We start from the raw sequence: 16,870 nt of genomic DNA on the forward strand, positions 1-16,870 counted from the left end.
TAAGCCACTTTATTTAAATAATAATTTCTGTATTTGTGTGACTTGAAATTTTTATTCATGCTCTTTACCCCTTTTTCTTTTCTTTTTTTATTAGCAAAGAAATAATGGAGCCTCAAGATAGAAATCAAGATAGAATTAAAATGGATGCAGATGATTTTCTTAGCATTCAGAACCAATTAAAAGCAGCTTCAATCGAACTTATTAATGAAGCTGTACCTGGAAGAACTTTAGAATCAAAAAACACAAGCAATTTAGTAAAGCACATTATGGGAGAAGTAAGTTAATAATGAAGAAAAAAAAAATAATAATTTAAAATAATCATCCTAATTTTTAAATTAACATATAGTGGTTAGGTAATATATGTAATGCATTATCAGAGAATATTGAATTTGAGGGTGGTGAAGCTGTTGATACTCAAGGTAAATTATTATAACTGACAAAAGAAATAAATAATACACCTGTTAATAACAATTGAATAGCCTTATTCAGTTTATCTGAACCTATTGATGAGAGATTAAAAGCAAAAGTTAATGAAAAGGAACTTGAATTAAATAATATGATCGAGAAAGTAATAAAGTTGAGAACACAAACACCTGAAGTTTTATCGAATTTAGTGAATGATGCGTGCCGAACTCAAAGTCAGTATGCAGAACAACTTGAAATACAGCCCGCACTTATTGATATGGATGGTAATGATATAAATGTTCAAAGATTTTATGAAAGGAGTATATATTTAAATATTTTGATAGTTGATGAACCAAGTTCAATACCTCTGGAAGAAGCTAAAAAGGAATATAATGATTCGATAAGATTGATTTCTATTTTAAGTGAGGTGAGCATATAAAATAAAAAAAAGTAAATACAAGTTGTTTATTAAGCATCTATTATAGACTGTCCCTACGGAATTAGAAAGAGTTCAAAGGATAGAAGAATTAACACAACTAAGTGAAAGAAAATAATCTTATGTAAATATATATTCCTCTTACTATTTATTATGTACATATCATATTAGTTTATATAGAAATGTACTTGATTTTTTTTTATATATAAATATATCTTATCTTCATTTCAGTTATATAACATACATTTTATTTTAATAATATAAAATAAATATATTTGTAAATGTTAGCAATATAAATAGCATAAAAATGTATGATTAATCCAAGTGTCTGTCTTATTATAAATATATAAAGCATTACATAAAATATGCCACTTTCTGAAGATCAGGTATAACAGTAGCATAGCTCGCAATTTGAGATTCTGAATCGAGAACATCTGATGTGGCATCTGTATCAGACCAGTTTTCACCTTTTCTATGAAAACGTGCTCGACTAGCAATTATATCTGCATAATAAACGGCAGGAACGATAGAAACAGCACGTGTGGCACGAGCAAAGGTGTAACAAAGATTATACGTTAACTCTGGGAGAGTATCAGCAGTGAATTTGTTTTCATCGTAAAGGACATGATAATGTGTAGGACGAGATGTACCTTGAAGACCAGCATGAGATTGAAGATAAAAATCAAATTCGAAAGGGTGTACGATATTGGTGTCAACAACGGTACCAGGTAAACAGTTACCAGTACGATCAGCGTCACGCTTTTCAATAGGGAAGAAGCGAGCATGATGACGCTTTTGAACAACAACAAAGGTAAGCGTAGGCTTGTATGTCTTGTCTAATGAAGCACACGCAGCATGAATAGCAGCAACTTCAGAGTTCATGACTTGTTTGAATTCCCCTTCAGAAACACCATCACGATAAAATAAAATTCTAGAAGGCTTTTGACCACACGCCTGATAAAACTTTTTAAGTACATCTTTCATCATAATAGCTAATTTATCAATTATTTCAGTACGGCTTGGTTGAAAAGATATAACTGAAGTATATTTTACTGCACGAGCATCTATAGAAGCAGCGAGAGCAGCAATAGAAGGCTGAGTGGAATCTCTAGAACTAGGATGTGTAATATCGGCACCAATAACAATAGTAGGACGCTGAGAAAGGAAAGGGATATAATTAGGAGGTAAAGTCCAGTTCATACCTCCCAACTTTGTATTGACCTTGAGACTGACATTACCACAGTACTGTTTTTTAGCTTCACTAATATGTTTAGATTGGAGACATTGAGTAGGTACACCGATGACAGTATCAGATACCCTTTTGATTTCAGCATATAAAGCTGTAATGGTACTAGGTAAAATACAAAAAATGACTTGGGGTTTTGATTTAGCAACGTTTCCAGCCTTCAACCATGCTTCCTTCAAACTACGTTCAATATCACCTTGTGGATTAGCGGATAAGACAGGAGGATTTCGGTTAGTAACATTCATACCATTTTCAGCGAATGTTTGACACATTTCACGGATAAATCTTTGGATAGCTTGAACAGGAATACCACCAGCAAAATTAACTATACTCCACGACGAAAGAGTAGCACCTTGAGTGAGCTTCTTGCCACGTAAATTCCAAGCGCCACACTGAGGTATAAATTCAGCTTCATGTGAAGAAACATGATAAGCAATCTTGGGAGAAGGTAAAACACGAGCTTTAATAATAGCCATTTCAGGCTTAATGGTCATTCCAAATTGCTGCATATATTCATTATTCTTGTATTGTAAAAGATTGAAACCATGTATAATTTTATTTGCGCGAACATCTGGTTTTTGACAAGTAAATTTAATCATTTCAGCAGTTTGTTTTTCATTAAGTTTCTTATTAATACGCTGCCCCTGAACGACTACACAGACCTCCATAGGAAAGAATGAATTTTTACCAACAACAACACATGGCAAAAATGGATAGTGGAGGCGTTTGTTATAACGTTGAGAAAAGTAAGCCGCAACACTTATTTCATCTCCATCATCATATACAAATTTAGTCTGATCAGCAGAGGTAGGCGTCAAGCTACATATCGTATAATTGCGGTTGTGTTCACCACGATGAGTAACACGTATTTTAAGAAGTTTAAGGATCTTTCCCAACTTTTTTATATCATATACAGACATGCCCCTTCTAAAGTCATCAATAGAACGACGGCCTAGAATCTTTGTTATTACTTCAGGCAATGAACCAGGTTCGTAAAATGCAGTAGCACTGACATCAAGGTTTATCATCATTTTTTCTATATACATATACATATATATATATATTAATCATTATTTAAGTTAGTCGTTATTTTTTTTCACAGAGTATGTGATATATATATATATAAATATGGCTTACCAACTGTGGGACGAGCAGATTGATAGTAACCTTGCCATACTTCTGCACCATTAGGAAGTGAACGTTTATCATTAGGAGTATAAAATGAGCGTCCAACAGTAGTATATATCGTTAAAGGCACATGACGAATAAGAACATCAAGAACCATAATAGCCATTAAGCAGTTATTACTACAAGCAGCCTTGCCTTTTAAGAAAAGGTTTAATTCTTCCATATTAACTTCACCAACTTTTTTAATACAAATTATGACAGTATTCGATTTAGGATTCTTCTTGGAACTAATTTCAGGGAGCTGAACTTCAAATTGGCCAGCTTGAGATTCACCTAATTTAAGAAGCTTAGGAGAGAATACATTCTTACGACCATCAAATATTGCCTTAGCACCACCAAAGATTTTATTAGCATTTGTAGTTTCAAAAGCGTTCCAAACTTTACGACTAAATTCAAGTGATGTTTTAGGGATATCAATAGTAAAATCGTAATGATGGATATTTTGTGAAGGGAACGAAGTGACCTCAAAGAAGTTTGCTCTAACACGAACTGCTTTTCCAGACTTCCCAATACCAGGACGTTTTACAAGCTCAGTTAATTTAAGAGACATATTTTTCTTGTTAAAAAAAAAGAGAAGAAAAGAAAAATAAAAGAAAGAAAGAAAGAATAAGAAAAAAAAAGTAATGTAAAGACTATATATTATTTTTAAACTCTTTTCCATTTTGATAACACTATTTAAAGTCACAATGAGAGAATATTTGATCTAAAGACTAAAGTTATTTATTGAAAAAGTGTGTACGTATAGAGCTTAATTTTGTTATAAACCTCCTTTAATACTCAATAAATATAAGATTATCAAATATTTCTCTTTCCCTTATAAAATGATATTTTGTGTATTTAGTGATAACTAATTTTATTTGTTATTAAAGAAACCAATAATGTAATGATAAACTCGAACAAGCCACTTGCAAAAGGAAAAAAAAAGACCTCTGCTTTTTATTACTCAAGCATTTATTTAAATTAAAGTTTTACAATGAGTACTAAATTATTGATATTGTCTTATAACTTGAGCATTTTCTGTAAATCGATCAATAAGTATTTTCATTTTTTCATACACCATGAATGTAATTGCTTGGCCAGGTGCCACTCTCAATAGACGGGGTGTTAACCCTTTATAAAAAGCGAAAAATCCTTCCATTTTCATTATTTCCATAGTAACTGTTTTAACCCGCTTAAAACCTGTTCCAGGAGCTGAAGATTTTTGAATACGAGTCTTAATAGTATCAATTGGAGCATTAGAGAGTGGTCCCATAGCACCTGATATACCGCCTAATATTAAATGTTGATATGAAGGTAATTCGGATAAGTTCTGAAAACGTTGCGCTATTTTTTTCATTTCCTGATATGCAGTGAAATTAGCAGCTTGATTTGTAGCTATACAATGATAGATTTAATATGTGTATTTGCTTTTTTTAACCCTTTTATTTGGCTTCTAAACTTTATAGAAACGTCTTTAATATACCTTGTCTTAATACAGTTAGAACAACGCCCTTATATAATGCTCGGATACCTTCTTCCTTTATAATAGTATAAGCTGCATGAGGTGCGTTACGATACTTTGTAATATCCAGAGAATCTGTCATTGAATGACGTTGCGCCTATTTAGTATATAGGGTGTGAATAAATCATGTATTTTCTCTGTTTATTCCATATACACAAGCAAACCTGTAAACGAATCTTAATCAAGTCCATTGGGCTAACAACTAAAACAGCCTCTGTTGCACCAGCAGCAAGACCCGCTATATATACATGTATACTAATCTTTTCAGTATTTTCTTCCTTTTATTATCTCTAATATGTATTTATGTATGTATATATACATATATTGATATTTTTTTTCTTTTTTTTTTACCTAAAAATATTGAAGTAGTGCTTACAATACCATTAGAGTTAGCCATCCATGATTTATAAAGCTCAAAAGATGTAAACCGTATCGCCATTTTGGGTACAATCCCCGAGACAACTGCACCTAATCCTTTATATAGGGCCCAAAGTGATTCATTTCTAATTATTTTTGTTCCTACCCCCAAAAATCCAAGACGTTGACCCTATTTATTTTCATGTAATAACATCAATATCTATATTTCACTATTTCTCAAAAACTTACATTAACAGTTTTTATGCCTGATTTTGAAAGTTGCATTCTGACTTTGATTGTGTCTAGAGGATGACAAATACATGCTTCCATAAGACCAGCAGCACCACCGGCTAATAAGTGATTAAGAAGAGGAGTTTGTTTAGTGTTAAGAGACATAATACATACAATAAATAAAGACAGATAAAGAAAATAAAAAAAGAAAAATGAAAAAGTTAGATCCCTTTTTTATACACGAACAGTAAGTTAGGAGAATTCATCAAACAATCGCAGAAGACCTTTAATTTTCTCCCTTTTTTTTTTCCTCTCTTCTTTCTCGGTAGTTTGCCAAGACAATGCAGGGATTCCATATTATGACTAAAAAAAAAAGGTTTGTAACATTCGCTGAAGTTCAAAAAATATTATTAGACAGCTACATGATCTACATTCATTTTCATTTGAACAAATAATATATGTAAATTGTTGATCAACTAGCTTTTACTTTCATTTTAAAAATTAAAAAATATGAATATTGCTGCATTTTTTGATCCCCTTTGAGGAACCTGCTGGCTACTATCGACATATGAACGTCAAATTATAATACGATTAAGAGAAATTTTATTCAAAGATTAAAAAATGACCAATGAGCACATAACATTTATATATGATGTTTTGCCCTGGTCAGATCACTATGGAAAAAAAAAAGGAAAGAAAAATCCTTTTGGGATAAAAGGGAAAATGTTAAAGTGTATGTATAAGTAATGATAATTAACTATCAGAAAATCGTTGTTGTATTGAAAGAAGATGGTGGTCAGAGGGTTCAGGGATTTGGGAGTGAAGCTAGATAGTCCATCTCCAAACAAAATTACACATATAGAAGGCCAACGTATGAGCCAGGCATCAATTAATTTTCTCATTTTCTTAGTAAGAAATGTTGATGATAATAGATTCAAGGGATAAGTTAGTGGATCTTCAATAGATTTGGGCATCTGAAGGCGGTTATACATATGCAAACAAGAAAAACTATGTGAGCGTGTGAAGAGTTCATTTGGATGGAAGAGACAGGCTTGGGGTTTATTCATTAGTGAATTAAAAAGATATGAAGCGTTCGATATCGAAAAATATACTGAAAAAGACTTCTACATGCAAGTTTTTTTTCGTCACTTGTGCAACATACGAATAAGTTACCACCTACAAAATCAACTAAAACCACAGAGTTTAGAAATTTGATTAAGAAATACTTGAACGAATATTGTGGATTATGTGGCTATACCCCCATAAAATTGAAGTATTCTCAACAAATTGCTGCATATGAGTGTGCAAAGATAGATACTGCCTACAAAAACGGCATCATGCTGCAATTTGGCAATAAGCTTAGGACGTCCGTAAATTTACTGACACAGCAAAAAGACAGAACAGCGGCAAGAAGAAAAATATTAAAAAGGCAAAAAGTGGCTGAAGAAGAGATTAAATAAATCATTGAAAACGAGATAACACAACCTTGCACTCAATTGAAGTTATCAGTTGCTTCAGGAAATATCCAAAATTTACCAGTAGATCAGTTAACAAAAGAAGCGATCGCACATATATGAGATTTTTTTAGCATTTATAGTTCACAATATAAATCCAAGAACAACAACATTTATTATGACTGCAAAGCGAATCCTATTGCTCACTTAAAAGCATATTATAAATTAGCTGATTTGTGTGAACATTTAGGTTCCAAAACATTTGCATGCTTCCCATTAAGGCGAACTCATACACCATGTTATGTCAAGAACCCTCGACTGCATATGCAAGGCAAGTATCCAGTAGTTGAGTGCCGCGGCCTTTTACGGTAAACATCAATTTTATTTTTTTTATTTTTTTTTTTTTTAAAAAAAAAAGACAATTTCTTATATTTTCTTTCGCTAGATGTACAAATCAAAAATGTTTAGTGCCTTCTCGACTCTGGAACAGAGACTTGGCTGCCGTTTTGAATTTTAGAGATATTGTGTTAAGCCACAGGCAAGCCCTTGGTTGTCCCTCTAGATTCAAAAGGGAAACATCAAAACGCGCTTCAACAAGCACCACCACCTCCACTTCCAAAAAAGTCCGCTCTATGCCTCCCGAGGACGGTTCTCCTGAGGGAGGAAATACTGATAGAGTACAAGTATGATGCAGGTAACTTACATACGTACACTTGATTGTCCGAAAACTGTTTTTTTTTGTCTAATTTCCATTTTTGTTTCGTCCAAAAAAAAAAAACTAACATTGCGTGAATTTGAAGTGTAAAAACTGTAATGCAACACTACCATAGCGATCTGACCAGGACAAAACATCATATATAAACGTTATGTGCTCATTGGTCATTTTTTAATTTTTAAATAAAATTCTTCTTTAATCGTAATGCAACACTGCAAAACATATAAAATTTTAACTCAGTTATGGAAAATTTTCAAAAAAGATAAAAATAAAATAAGCCCCGCATTCTATGTATGCTAACCATTGTCTTCTTTTTATAACTGTAATCTCCACCTAAATTTTGACATGTTATTGTCACGAATTCAGACAAATGCATGTATAAGAAGTGAATTATTAAAGAGGTCATCGCGTTACTTTATACCGAGAAATACTTTATTGATCAATAGTAGTAATGGCCAACGATCTATAAAAACTTTTAGTGCTCGACTTGCAGAGGAATCAACAAATAGTTTCCCCAAATCTGTTACCAAAGTAATCATTTATAAGTTACATCTTTAATTATACTTTTTTTTTTTGTTTTGTTTATATGTTTATATCTGTTTAAACTAGTCTACATTAAATGATATATCTGCTCGAGAACAAACAGCACAGCTTTATCTTGATAATGTATTTCCCTTAAGAATGGGCATGATTGATATTAGACAAATTGTTTTTCGAAATTCAAAACATTTTCTGGAAACAAGGGTACAACATGCTATACCCTCAAATATATTACCAAACGAATTTACTATCAAAGAGATAGTAGCTCGGTAAAAATCACATATACATTTGTCAAAAAAAAGAAAAAAAAAGAGAAAAAGCACACACATAAATCTTTATATCGCTGATTCTTTTGTTGTTGTTAATATTTTTTTTATAGTACAAAGGACGGTGGTGCCATTGTATCTTTTGCATTTAAAAGTCCAGATGAGAAAAAAGTTGAAATTGCTAGTGATATTGTAGCGAGGATTAATGAATATATTAAAAATAATAAAGTAGTCGCGCCATTTAATTTTCAAACAGTTAGAGCTTTTTTAGTAAAAGGACAACCATTTATGGAGGATATTTTGGCTCGGTATCCAACACAAAGATTACGTATAGAATTTCAAGGAGAGGCTGTCAGTGTTGAAAAATTATATAAACATCTAAGACCTTTTGGCAAATTGTTTGATATATTACTTTATCCCAATCCTACAGTTAATAAGGACCCTGCTCGATATGCACTTGCTCAGTTCACTCGTATTAGATCAGCTACTAGTGCTCGTAACTGTTTACATGGTCTTACAATTGATGGCACTCGTATAAATATATTGTATGAACGACAATTGGTAACATTAATACAATTTTGATTAGAAAAATATAATATGACATCTAAGTATCATTACTCCCCCCTTTTTTTTAAAAAAAAAAATTATAGCGTACAAATATCGTAAAAGATTGGTTAATCAGTCATCCTCGTATTACAGTGCCACTTATGGCTGCTATATTTGCAGGCGCAACGTATGCAGTATTTGATCCTATACGTGTCTTTTGTGTTTCTTCGAAAATAACTCAGCGATTCAATCTTGAAGAATATGCTATCTATCGTTGGTTACGTAAAGAAACATGGGCTCGACTTATACCTGGTGGTGCCGCTCACGATCTTTCTGGTTCTAGTGGATCTGTATGGGCCGATGACGCTGAACAAAACGAAAAGCTAGTTTCACGTCTTTCTGAAACTCCTGGTATATAACAAACATAAAAAAAAAAAGAAAAAAAAAAGCATTTTAACGAATCTAATTAATTTTAAAATAGAAACGTTTGTGCTTGTAACGGGTCACAAAGGTAGTGGAAAATCTGCTTTAGTTAAATCAGCAATTAAAGATAGAAAGTAAAAACAAAACAATATAGTTATATATGTATACATATATATATCACATATTAAAAAAATTTTTTTATTCATAGGAATAAGCTCTTCATTGATTGTGCAAATATTGCTAATGCAAGAAATCAATCAGAAATGACAAAAAATTTAGCCAAAGAAGTCGGATATTACCCTGTATTCACTTGGTCTTCATCAATGAGTGGCATGATTGATACTGCTTTAGCTGCTACAACAGGACAGAAAACAGGATTATCTTCTACGCCTGATTCTCAGATTAAAAGTATTTTAGAGACAGTGGCTATAGCTTTAAGAGATGTAGTACCAAGCGAAAAGGAAGCTCGTATTAGAGTAGAGGAAGAAGTTCAGCGTGAAAATTTTCTCCATAAAATAAAAAGTATTTTGACAACGGGTAGTGAAAATAAAGCAAAAACAATCAAACCTAATCCAAACAATGAAAAGAGTAGCGATGAAGCAGATGAAGATAAGCTGGACCAAAAGAGTATTCCTATTGTAGTTATTGATAATTACATGTATCGCGAAACAGCAAAGAATGCTAAACTATGGGATGAACTTGCTGAATGGGCTGCTTTATTGATTGAAAATGAAATTGCACATGTTGTGTTTGTAAGCTCTAATGCAAGTGTGATGAAGACTCTTGGAAAAGGTAAGAAATTATATAAATACAGTTATGCTATTTATATTTTAATATTGATATTATTATTATATAAAGCTCTTCCTGGAAAAAGCTTTTCAAATGTTGCTCTTTCTGACGCACCACCAGAGATTGCATTATCTTTTATCAATAAACAACTTGGATCCGAAGTTGAAGATCCAAGCCTACATGATGTAGTATCAGCACTAGGAGGTCGCTTGACTGAACTTGAGCTTTTGGTACAAAAAATGAAAATGAAAATGGATGCTCAAAGTAATATCTACATGGCCTAATGGAGAAAGATAACGTATTAATATTTTTTTTTTATTTTATTATAGCTGCATTCGAAGATATTGTTACTCGTAATTTGATTGAGATTCGAAAATATGGGTTTGGCGATTCTTCTGTAGACAACTATATAATGGAATGGACAGCAACTCAATTTTGGACAATTGTGAAGCTTTTAGCAAAGAACAAAAGTGTAAGGGAGAGTTTTTTTTTCTTTGTCTTTCTCTTTTTATTTTTTTATTATTATTGTCATATTTACTTCATTTCGATACAGATTAACTACGATGAATTGAAATGGGGTTCTATATTTAACGGTAATGATGCGCCTTTGAAGGCAATGGAAAGAGCTGAGTTAATTGTTATTGTTCAAAAAGAAGGTACGATCAAGTATTTTATTTTATTTTATGATAAGGTTAATTTATAAAGCTTTATTTTCATTAGGTCGTCCAAATTCAATCCGACCAGGTAAACCTGTATATTATACCGTATTTAATCGACTTGTATCAGATGAGCTTTTCACAGCTTCCATGGAAGTTGAATCGAATATGGCATTAAAGAAGCAAACCGAAGATGCAGTTACAAAACTTGAAGATACCATAGAAAAACTATCTCAAATTAATTCACCTAGTCGTCCTCCAAAAGAAATTGAAGCTCGTATTCGCTTTTTGTTAAACAAAGTGAATGATAGTCAAAAATCTATCGAAGAATATGATAACAACATTAAAATAGCAAAGGAAACTATTTCTAAAGTTTGGGTCGATAACGATTTTTAATAATATTATATAGTACTAATTCTTTGTATATATTTTTTTATATAAACTTTAAAAGAATTAAAAAAATAACCTAATAGGAATTTACTTATTATTTTTATTATTTTTTTACGTAGTATATTGGGGGTTTTCTTTTTCTTTTTCTTTTTCTTTCTCTTTTCTTTAAAATAATAATAATCATAATACAATATGCCATCGTTAACTGAAAAATGGCGGCAGATTCAAACCGGTCCACCAGATGTAATAGATCAAACGGTTGAGTCACCAATTTCACCTCCCAAGTCTGCTAACAGCGAGATGGATAAGACAACATTGAAAGCATTTATGCTAGTAGAATCAAAGCCTTCCCCTGTCATAGATGTAGCTACTGAGGGGAGTATGAAGTCAAAAGTAAGCCAAAATGGGCAAGCCAGCACAGGTACAGATACGAATAACTCAATCGCTGATGAATTTCATAAAGATATTGATTTATTGGATACTTTTGATGAACATAATACATTTGAACAATATAAAGAGTTTCCAGCCTCATTTGAAAATTTGCCAATGGATTTGATATTTAGTTCCACAAATAACCTGAGTCTCTCTCTTAATAGAGTATCTTCAATTGGATTATCCTCTAGTAGTGAATTCCATGATAAATGGCCTGTTCCTGAAACAGTTGAAGAACTTTATAGAATATGTGAAAAGGAACAGTCTAAAGGTGATCTGAACTCACGTTTTGCATTATGTTTGCATTTAATGGAAAGTGCATGGAAAATGGATCCAAATAGTATTCTAGTTGTTTCTCCAGATGAAATTAAATTATCTGGTAGTAGTAGTAGTAGTAGTATGTTCGAAGATTTTAGATCGGGCTTATCCCTGTCTAGCGGTTCTCAAATATCGTACACGTTAAATGAGGCTATGATTAGAGAAGCAAGAAAATTATTGAAACAGCTAACTCATTCAGGCTATATAGCCTGTAAGGGAATAGAATCTGAAGCTCAGTATTTACTTGGTAATTGTTATGGTATGGGTGCATTTGGTTGGCCAATTAATCATAAGCGTGCATTTCAATGGTATTTTCATGCATCCAAAAATGGACATACTGAAGCTACATACCGTGCAGCAGTTTGCTACGAACTAGGTATCGGCATTGAGAAAGATGCATCTTGTGCAATTATGTTTTATCGTAAAGCAGCTCATTTAATGCATGTTCCTAGCATGTACAAGTTAGGCATTATATTGATGAGAGGATATTATGATCAGCCAGTTTCAAAACGTGAAGCAGTTATTTGGCTACAACGAGCTGCATATACAGCTATTGCACCTTTAGCACCTGGTGATGAATGTAATGCAACAACTGTTGGTAGTAATGGCGGTGTTGCTTTACCTCATGCATTACATGCACTTGCTATTATTCATTTGACAGGAGAATGCGAAAATACAAGTATAATATCAGATTCAAAGTATGCTATCAAACTGCTTCATAACGCTGCTAGATTAGGATATGCACCTAGTCAATATAAATTGGGTGAATGTTATGAAAGTGGAGTTCACTGTTCAGAAGATGAATCCCAATCTATTTACTGGTATGCATTAGCAGCACATCAAAATTATCCTGAAGCATGTTTAGCTTTGTCTGGATGGTATTTGACTGGCTCAATTAAAACGGACAGTCTTATGCAGTCGGATCAAGAGGCTTTTGTATGGGCATATAAGGCAGCCAAGCTTTCTAAAGGTATTCAATCAAAGTCATTAGTAGCCAAATCATATTATACTTTAGGTATTTATTATGAAAATGGCATTGGTGTATCCAAATCATTAAATATTGCTCATAAATGGTATAGAAAAGCTGCTCAATATGGTCATACAGATGCAATTAAAAATACTTTTGTCAACTAAACTTATCATCATAGATATACATAGATTCGTATTTTCTTTCCTTAAACTAAGCTATATAAGTTTAATATTGAAATAATAAATATACAAGAGACATTTTTATTCTTTAATTGATATTTTATTCATGATCCGTATAATACATATATTTGAATCATATGATTAGGATATTTTTGAGATTTGAATAGTTATATACATTTAAGAATAAATAACTACGAACAATATAAGTATATTACTTAGTCTAGTATTTAATAATTTGAAAAAAAAAAATAAAAAAAAATTCTAGATTTACATTTCACTAGGATTTGTATAACTAACATTTGGGTCTTAAAAGATATTGAAAGTGCTATATAAAAGTTTGTCAAAAGTTATTATGTCTAAAGAATATTGATACTGGTCTGTTCATTAAAACTTTTAGATAAAAACAAAGCCAACTGGATTTCTAACTTTTGAATACTATAAATGTTATTGGAAGAATAGTACCAAGACTATTTACAAGATAAAACTAAGCAAACTTCAATTTGATTATTCTTTATTTAATATTAAATAGGATAGAAGAAGAAATTCATTAATAAGTATTGTTCTATAGAATGATAATATGTTACATCTAATTAGAAGATATATCCAATCATATTTGTCGACGATCGCAGCTTTTATGTTGTTCATTCCAATATAATAATACTTACGATATAGTGTGAATTAGAAGGCAACAATTTATAGTTTCTTTATACTTCTGTTTGTATTACCATCAAATATAATTCATCAAAAATGATATGCCTTCTATTTTCAGAAGCTTCTGCATCCTATCATTAGTACTTTAAACAAAGGCAGAAGTAAATAAATATATATGTATATATGTATATAAACGAATAGTGAATAGTGTTTCTATTAGTAATTATCTTAATGCTACCATCACTGAAATAGAGACATTCTGTAGGTGAATAACTTTGCTACCATCCATAATAATTGGAATTCCTGGATTAGCCCCCCACTTCTCTATTTGCTCTTTCCCTTCCTTTTTTTTTTTTTTTTTTTTTTTTTTTTTTTCGTTTAACATTAGTCAGTTTAATATTAAATTTTAACTGCTATTATCTCTTTTCTTAGTCGAAAAAAAAAAGACCGGTCAATCACGGGTCATGATAATAAAGATAATTCTATATTTCATTCAAAATACTATTAATACGAATATGTACTGAGATTTCTTGAAACGTCTGTTCAGAATAATTATTATTTTAAATTTTTAATTTATTACTACTGTTATCATGAGACTTATAGTTCATTTCCTCACAATCCCGACTCGTACAGCTATATAACTGAGAGAAAGTATAAATTAATAAGTCCTTCTTTTTAACTTGCAAGTCTATTACTAATATCTAAAAATAAAAAAAAAAAAAAAAAATAGTGTACAAAAAAAAAAAAAAAAAAAAAAAAAAAAATCTGATGCTCAATTTTAATGATTAATATATTTCTTAATTGATATACTACATATAACTATTTGCCTATTTTCTTTTTTGTTTGATAGTTAATATGTGTTGTTGACAGTGTTTTATTATCTGTACCTAATGTAAATACATTAACAAAAAACATCAATTATTTTTCAGAAGATATTCTAATCTAAAGTTCTCCCTTTTTATTCCCCTTAAAAAAATAGTCAAAAATAAAACTTGCCTAAAATTTCCAATGCCATTTTACTAATTTGGCTTAAAATTCCAACGAAGTAAAGATCATTGCCATTTATTATTTGAACTACACGTGAAGTGATTCCTTTCCTCCGAGGCTTTTTTTTGGCATGATAATATGCTTATACTTTTTCTTGTCTTCATTTTTTTTCCTTTTTCTTTCTTTTTCATTTATCTTACATTTTACTCTCAAATGAATCAATATAAAGCATTTAATAGACATGATGTTCATAAATGGTTAATAAATATTCCTAACTATCATGAAAATTATCAAACAAATTCTTCTAATGAAATTGAAGAGTCAAGGTAAAGTATAATAGGCATTTCTGATTTAGAGAATATACAGATTCCCTAAAAAAAACAATAAGGGTAAAGGGCCATAAATAAAATTTAATAATTAATGTCTTTACATATTTAGTCTAACTAGAAAAGAAAGACCATTATCTTTATTGTCACTTAATTCAGAAGACAGTATTAGTTTAGATGATTTTATCAATGCTAATTATACACCTAGTATGGATGACGAAATAGACTTGCTATCTTTATCTTCGCTACATCTTGACGATAACAGTGAAGAATTTTGGAAAGTAGATAATGTAAATCATTTATTCCCTTTTCTCTCTTTTTTCCCTAGGAATTCAAAAATGTATATTTTTGGTTTCTTTATTAAATAGATCTTTAATCATTATATATCATCCCAATTGACTAAAACAAAAAATCAAAATGATTATCATACTACGCATCATATATCATCGTTTGACAGAGACTATAAACTGGTTTCTAATGGCACTAAAGATTTACATATTTTTGAGGAGGTAAAAAACAAGTGCTTTGGTTTTAACTTAAAATTAATCTATTTTCTATCTATTTTATGCAGTCAACTGGATATAGTTTTATAAACAAGTTGGATTCACTATCAATTTGTGGTACAATCACTTTTATGTTTAATTTACAAAATATGTGTTAATATATAATAATTAGATAATACTGAAGGGTTCAATGATAAAAACAGCATAAATTCTTACTTTACATCTTTAAACTACCAAGATACCGATTCTACTGTATCCACATCTACTTCATCAAGTAGTAGCTATTCTATGAAAAAAACAAATAAGCTTTCTTTATTACCTTATTTTCATACTTTTAGCACTAATAATTCGACCACGTCTATTGCCTCAGCACGTTTATCAGATAATTCTAATCAATATTCTTACCATAAGCGTTCATTGATTCCAAGCAATTCTGAAAATATACGATCCAAAAATAATACTATCTCAAACCTTCATGTAAACTCGAACTCTTTACCTAATACTCAACTTTCTGGCTCAGCAGATAGACATAAATTAACAATGACAACTGAATCACAAAATAGAAGATCGATATCATTCACAACTACACACACAAAAAGTAAAAGTGACTTACCTTTATCTACAGCAAACAAAATCCCTCAACCAATGAGACAAAAAGTAACTCGTATTTCTGTTTCTCCTACGAGAAGTACAACATCACTTGGATACTTATCTACTCATAGTTATTCTAAAAAACCATCATTACAATATTCATGTCGAGAGTCAAATACACCCACAAGGTCAAAGACCTCTATGGGAGCCTTAAAATCAGGAATACCAATATTGTCAAGAAGATAGTAATAAATTTATCTTTTGTACATGAAATAAATAATGCCTTTTTTTGTTGTTTTTTGTTTTTTTTTTGTCAAGTAAAGAATTCTTATAATTTAGTCAACTAGACGCTGATCATAGAGGCTACATAAACTTGCATAGTTTTAACTAAGAGAATATAGAATATTGTTATATTTGAGACACATGCAGTATGAGTTATATTGAAAACAAAAAGCCTTTTAAACATGCATATAGAAGTGATACAATACATTTTCTTAAATTTTTTTTATTGCATACAATCCATTTTTTTTTTTACAGCTTGGCGTTAAGATATAACATCCTGATGCATTATTATTATAATATATTTCAATATCAATAATAACTATTATACTTTTGTTCTTTAATTTGCTTTCTTTTTTCCTTGAAATTATCATATTTAATGACTTTATTTTACAAAATGCAATAGTAATGTAGTTTCTCCTTTGCATATAAAATTTTACGAAGGAAATGCCAACTTACCTCTTATAGAAATATAGACTGTTGTTTGCAAC

General features: G+C 30.9%; 10 protein-coding genes across 10 annotated transcripts; 7 read left to right on the forward strand and 3 right to left on the reverse strand.

Moving 5' to 3' along the window:
- The first annotated feature begins 48 nt into the window (after nt 1-48).
- Nucleotides 49-1,080, forward strand: BX663DRAFT_501910 (uncharacterized protein). Its single transcript, XM_051526534.1, has 5 exons — nt 49-275; nt 347-419; nt 480-689; nt 750-832; nt 891-1,080. The coding sequence occupies exons 1-5, from the start codon at nt 105-107 to the stop codon at nt 957-959; spliced, it is 606 nt and encodes a 201-aa protein (XP_051385135.1). The 5' UTR covers nt 49-104; the 3' UTR covers nt 960-1,080.
- Nucleotides 1,067-3,895, reverse strand: BX663DRAFT_501913 (Piwi domain-containing protein). Its single transcript, XM_051526535.1, has 2 exons — nt 3,225-3,895; nt 1,067-3,123 (listed from the first exon to the last, which is right to left on the reverse strand). The coding sequence occupies exons 1-2, from the start codon at nt 3,823-3,825 to the stop codon at nt 1,196-1,198; spliced, it is 2,529 nt and encodes an 842-aa protein (XP_051385136.1). The 5' UTR covers nt 3,826-3,895; the 3' UTR covers nt 1,067-1,195.
- A 365-nt stretch (nt 3,896-4,260) lies between these two features.
- On the reverse strand, nt 4,261-5,529 carry BX663DRAFT_585340 (mitochondrial carrier domain-containing protein; the record flags this gene model as incomplete). The annotated part of the gene is made up of 5 exons (XM_051532235.1): nt 4,261-4,649; nt 4,738-4,873; nt 4,941-5,014; nt 5,128-5,323; nt 5,383-5,529. 5 exons carry the CDS (start codon nt 5,527-5,529, stop codon nt 4,261-4,263), a joined length of 942 nt encoding a protein of 313 aa, XP_051385137.1.
- A 680-nt stretch (nt 5,530-6,209) lies between these two features.
- BX663DRAFT_414933 (uncharacterized protein) lies at nt 6,210-6,422 on the reverse strand (the record flags this gene model as incomplete). Its single annotated transcript, XM_051522332.1, has 1 exon — nt 6,210-6,422. A coding segment is annotated over one exon (213 nt), but the record flags the coding sequence as incomplete, so codon positions are not given.
- A 210-nt stretch (nt 6,423-6,632) lies between these two features.
- On the forward strand, nt 6,633-6,824 carry BX663DRAFT_430651 (uncharacterized protein; the record flags this gene model as incomplete). The annotated part of the gene is made up of 1 exon (XM_051522814.1): nt 6,633-6,824. A coding segment is annotated over one exon (192 nt), but the record flags the coding sequence as incomplete, so codon positions are not given.
- Nucleotides 6,825-6,956: 132 nt separating this feature from the next.
- Nucleotides 6,957-7,121, forward strand: BX663DRAFT_414794 (uncharacterized protein; the record flags this gene model as incomplete). The annotated part of the gene is made up of 1 exon (XM_051522329.1): nt 6,957-7,121. A coding segment is annotated over one exon (165 nt), but the record flags the coding sequence as incomplete, so codon positions are not given.
- A 722-nt stretch (nt 7,122-7,843) lies between these two features.
- On the forward strand, nt 7,844-11,272 carry BX663DRAFT_501919 (RNA12 protein-domain-containing protein). Its single transcript, XM_051526536.1, has 9 exons — nt 7,844-8,064; nt 8,143-8,342; nt 8,453-8,900; nt 8,990-9,296; nt 9,367-9,442; nt 9,517-10,100; nt 10,167-10,361; nt 10,427-10,753; nt 10,818-11,272. Exons 1-9 carry the CDS (start codon nt 7,879-7,881, stop codon nt 11,147-11,149), a joined length of 2,655 nt encoding a protein of 884 aa, XP_051385141.1. The 5' UTR covers nt 7,844-7,878; the 3' UTR covers nt 11,150-11,272.
- A 3-nt stretch (nt 11,273-11,275) lies between these two features.
- On the forward strand, nt 11,276-13,038 carry BX663DRAFT_501920 (uncharacterized protein). The gene has a single exon (XM_051526537.1). It carries the CDS (start codon nt 11,336-11,338, stop codon nt 13,025-13,027), a length of 1,692 nt encoding a protein of 563 aa, XP_051385142.1. The 5' UTR covers nt 11,276-11,335; the 3' UTR covers nt 13,028-13,038.
- A 1,497-nt stretch (nt 13,039-14,535) lies between these two features.
- Nucleotides 14,536-15,583, forward strand: BX663DRAFT_312628 (uncharacterized protein). The gene is made up of 4 exons (XM_051522068.1): nt 14,536-14,585; nt 14,673-15,006; nt 15,119-15,515; nt 15,578-15,583. Exons 2-3 carry the CDS (start codon nt 14,819-14,821, stop codon nt 15,372-15,374), a joined length of 444 nt encoding a protein of 147 aa, XP_051385143.1. The 5' UTR covers nt 14,536-14,585; nt 14,673-14,818; the 3' UTR covers nt 15,375-15,515; nt 15,578-15,583.
- Nucleotides 15,584-16,400, forward strand: BX663DRAFT_312629 (uncharacterized protein). The gene is made up of 2 exons (XM_051522069.1): nt 15,584-15,626; nt 15,694-16,400. Exon 2 carries the CDS (start codon nt 15,798-15,800, stop codon nt 16,344-16,346), a length of 549 nt encoding a protein of 182 aa, XP_051385144.1. The 5' UTR covers nt 15,584-15,626; nt 15,694-15,797; the 3' UTR covers nt 16,347-16,400.
- Nucleotides 16,401-16,870: the final 470 nt, after the last annotated feature.

This window comes from Cokeromyces recurvatus (assembly GCF_025118155.1).
Source record: "Cokeromyces recurvatus strain NRRL 2243 chromosome Unknown BX663scaffold_6, whole genome shotgun sequence".
Taxonomy (NCBI): domain Eukaryota; kingdom Fungi; phylum Mucoromycota; class Mucoromycetes; order Mucorales; family Mucoraceae; genus Cokeromyces; species Cokeromyces recurvatus.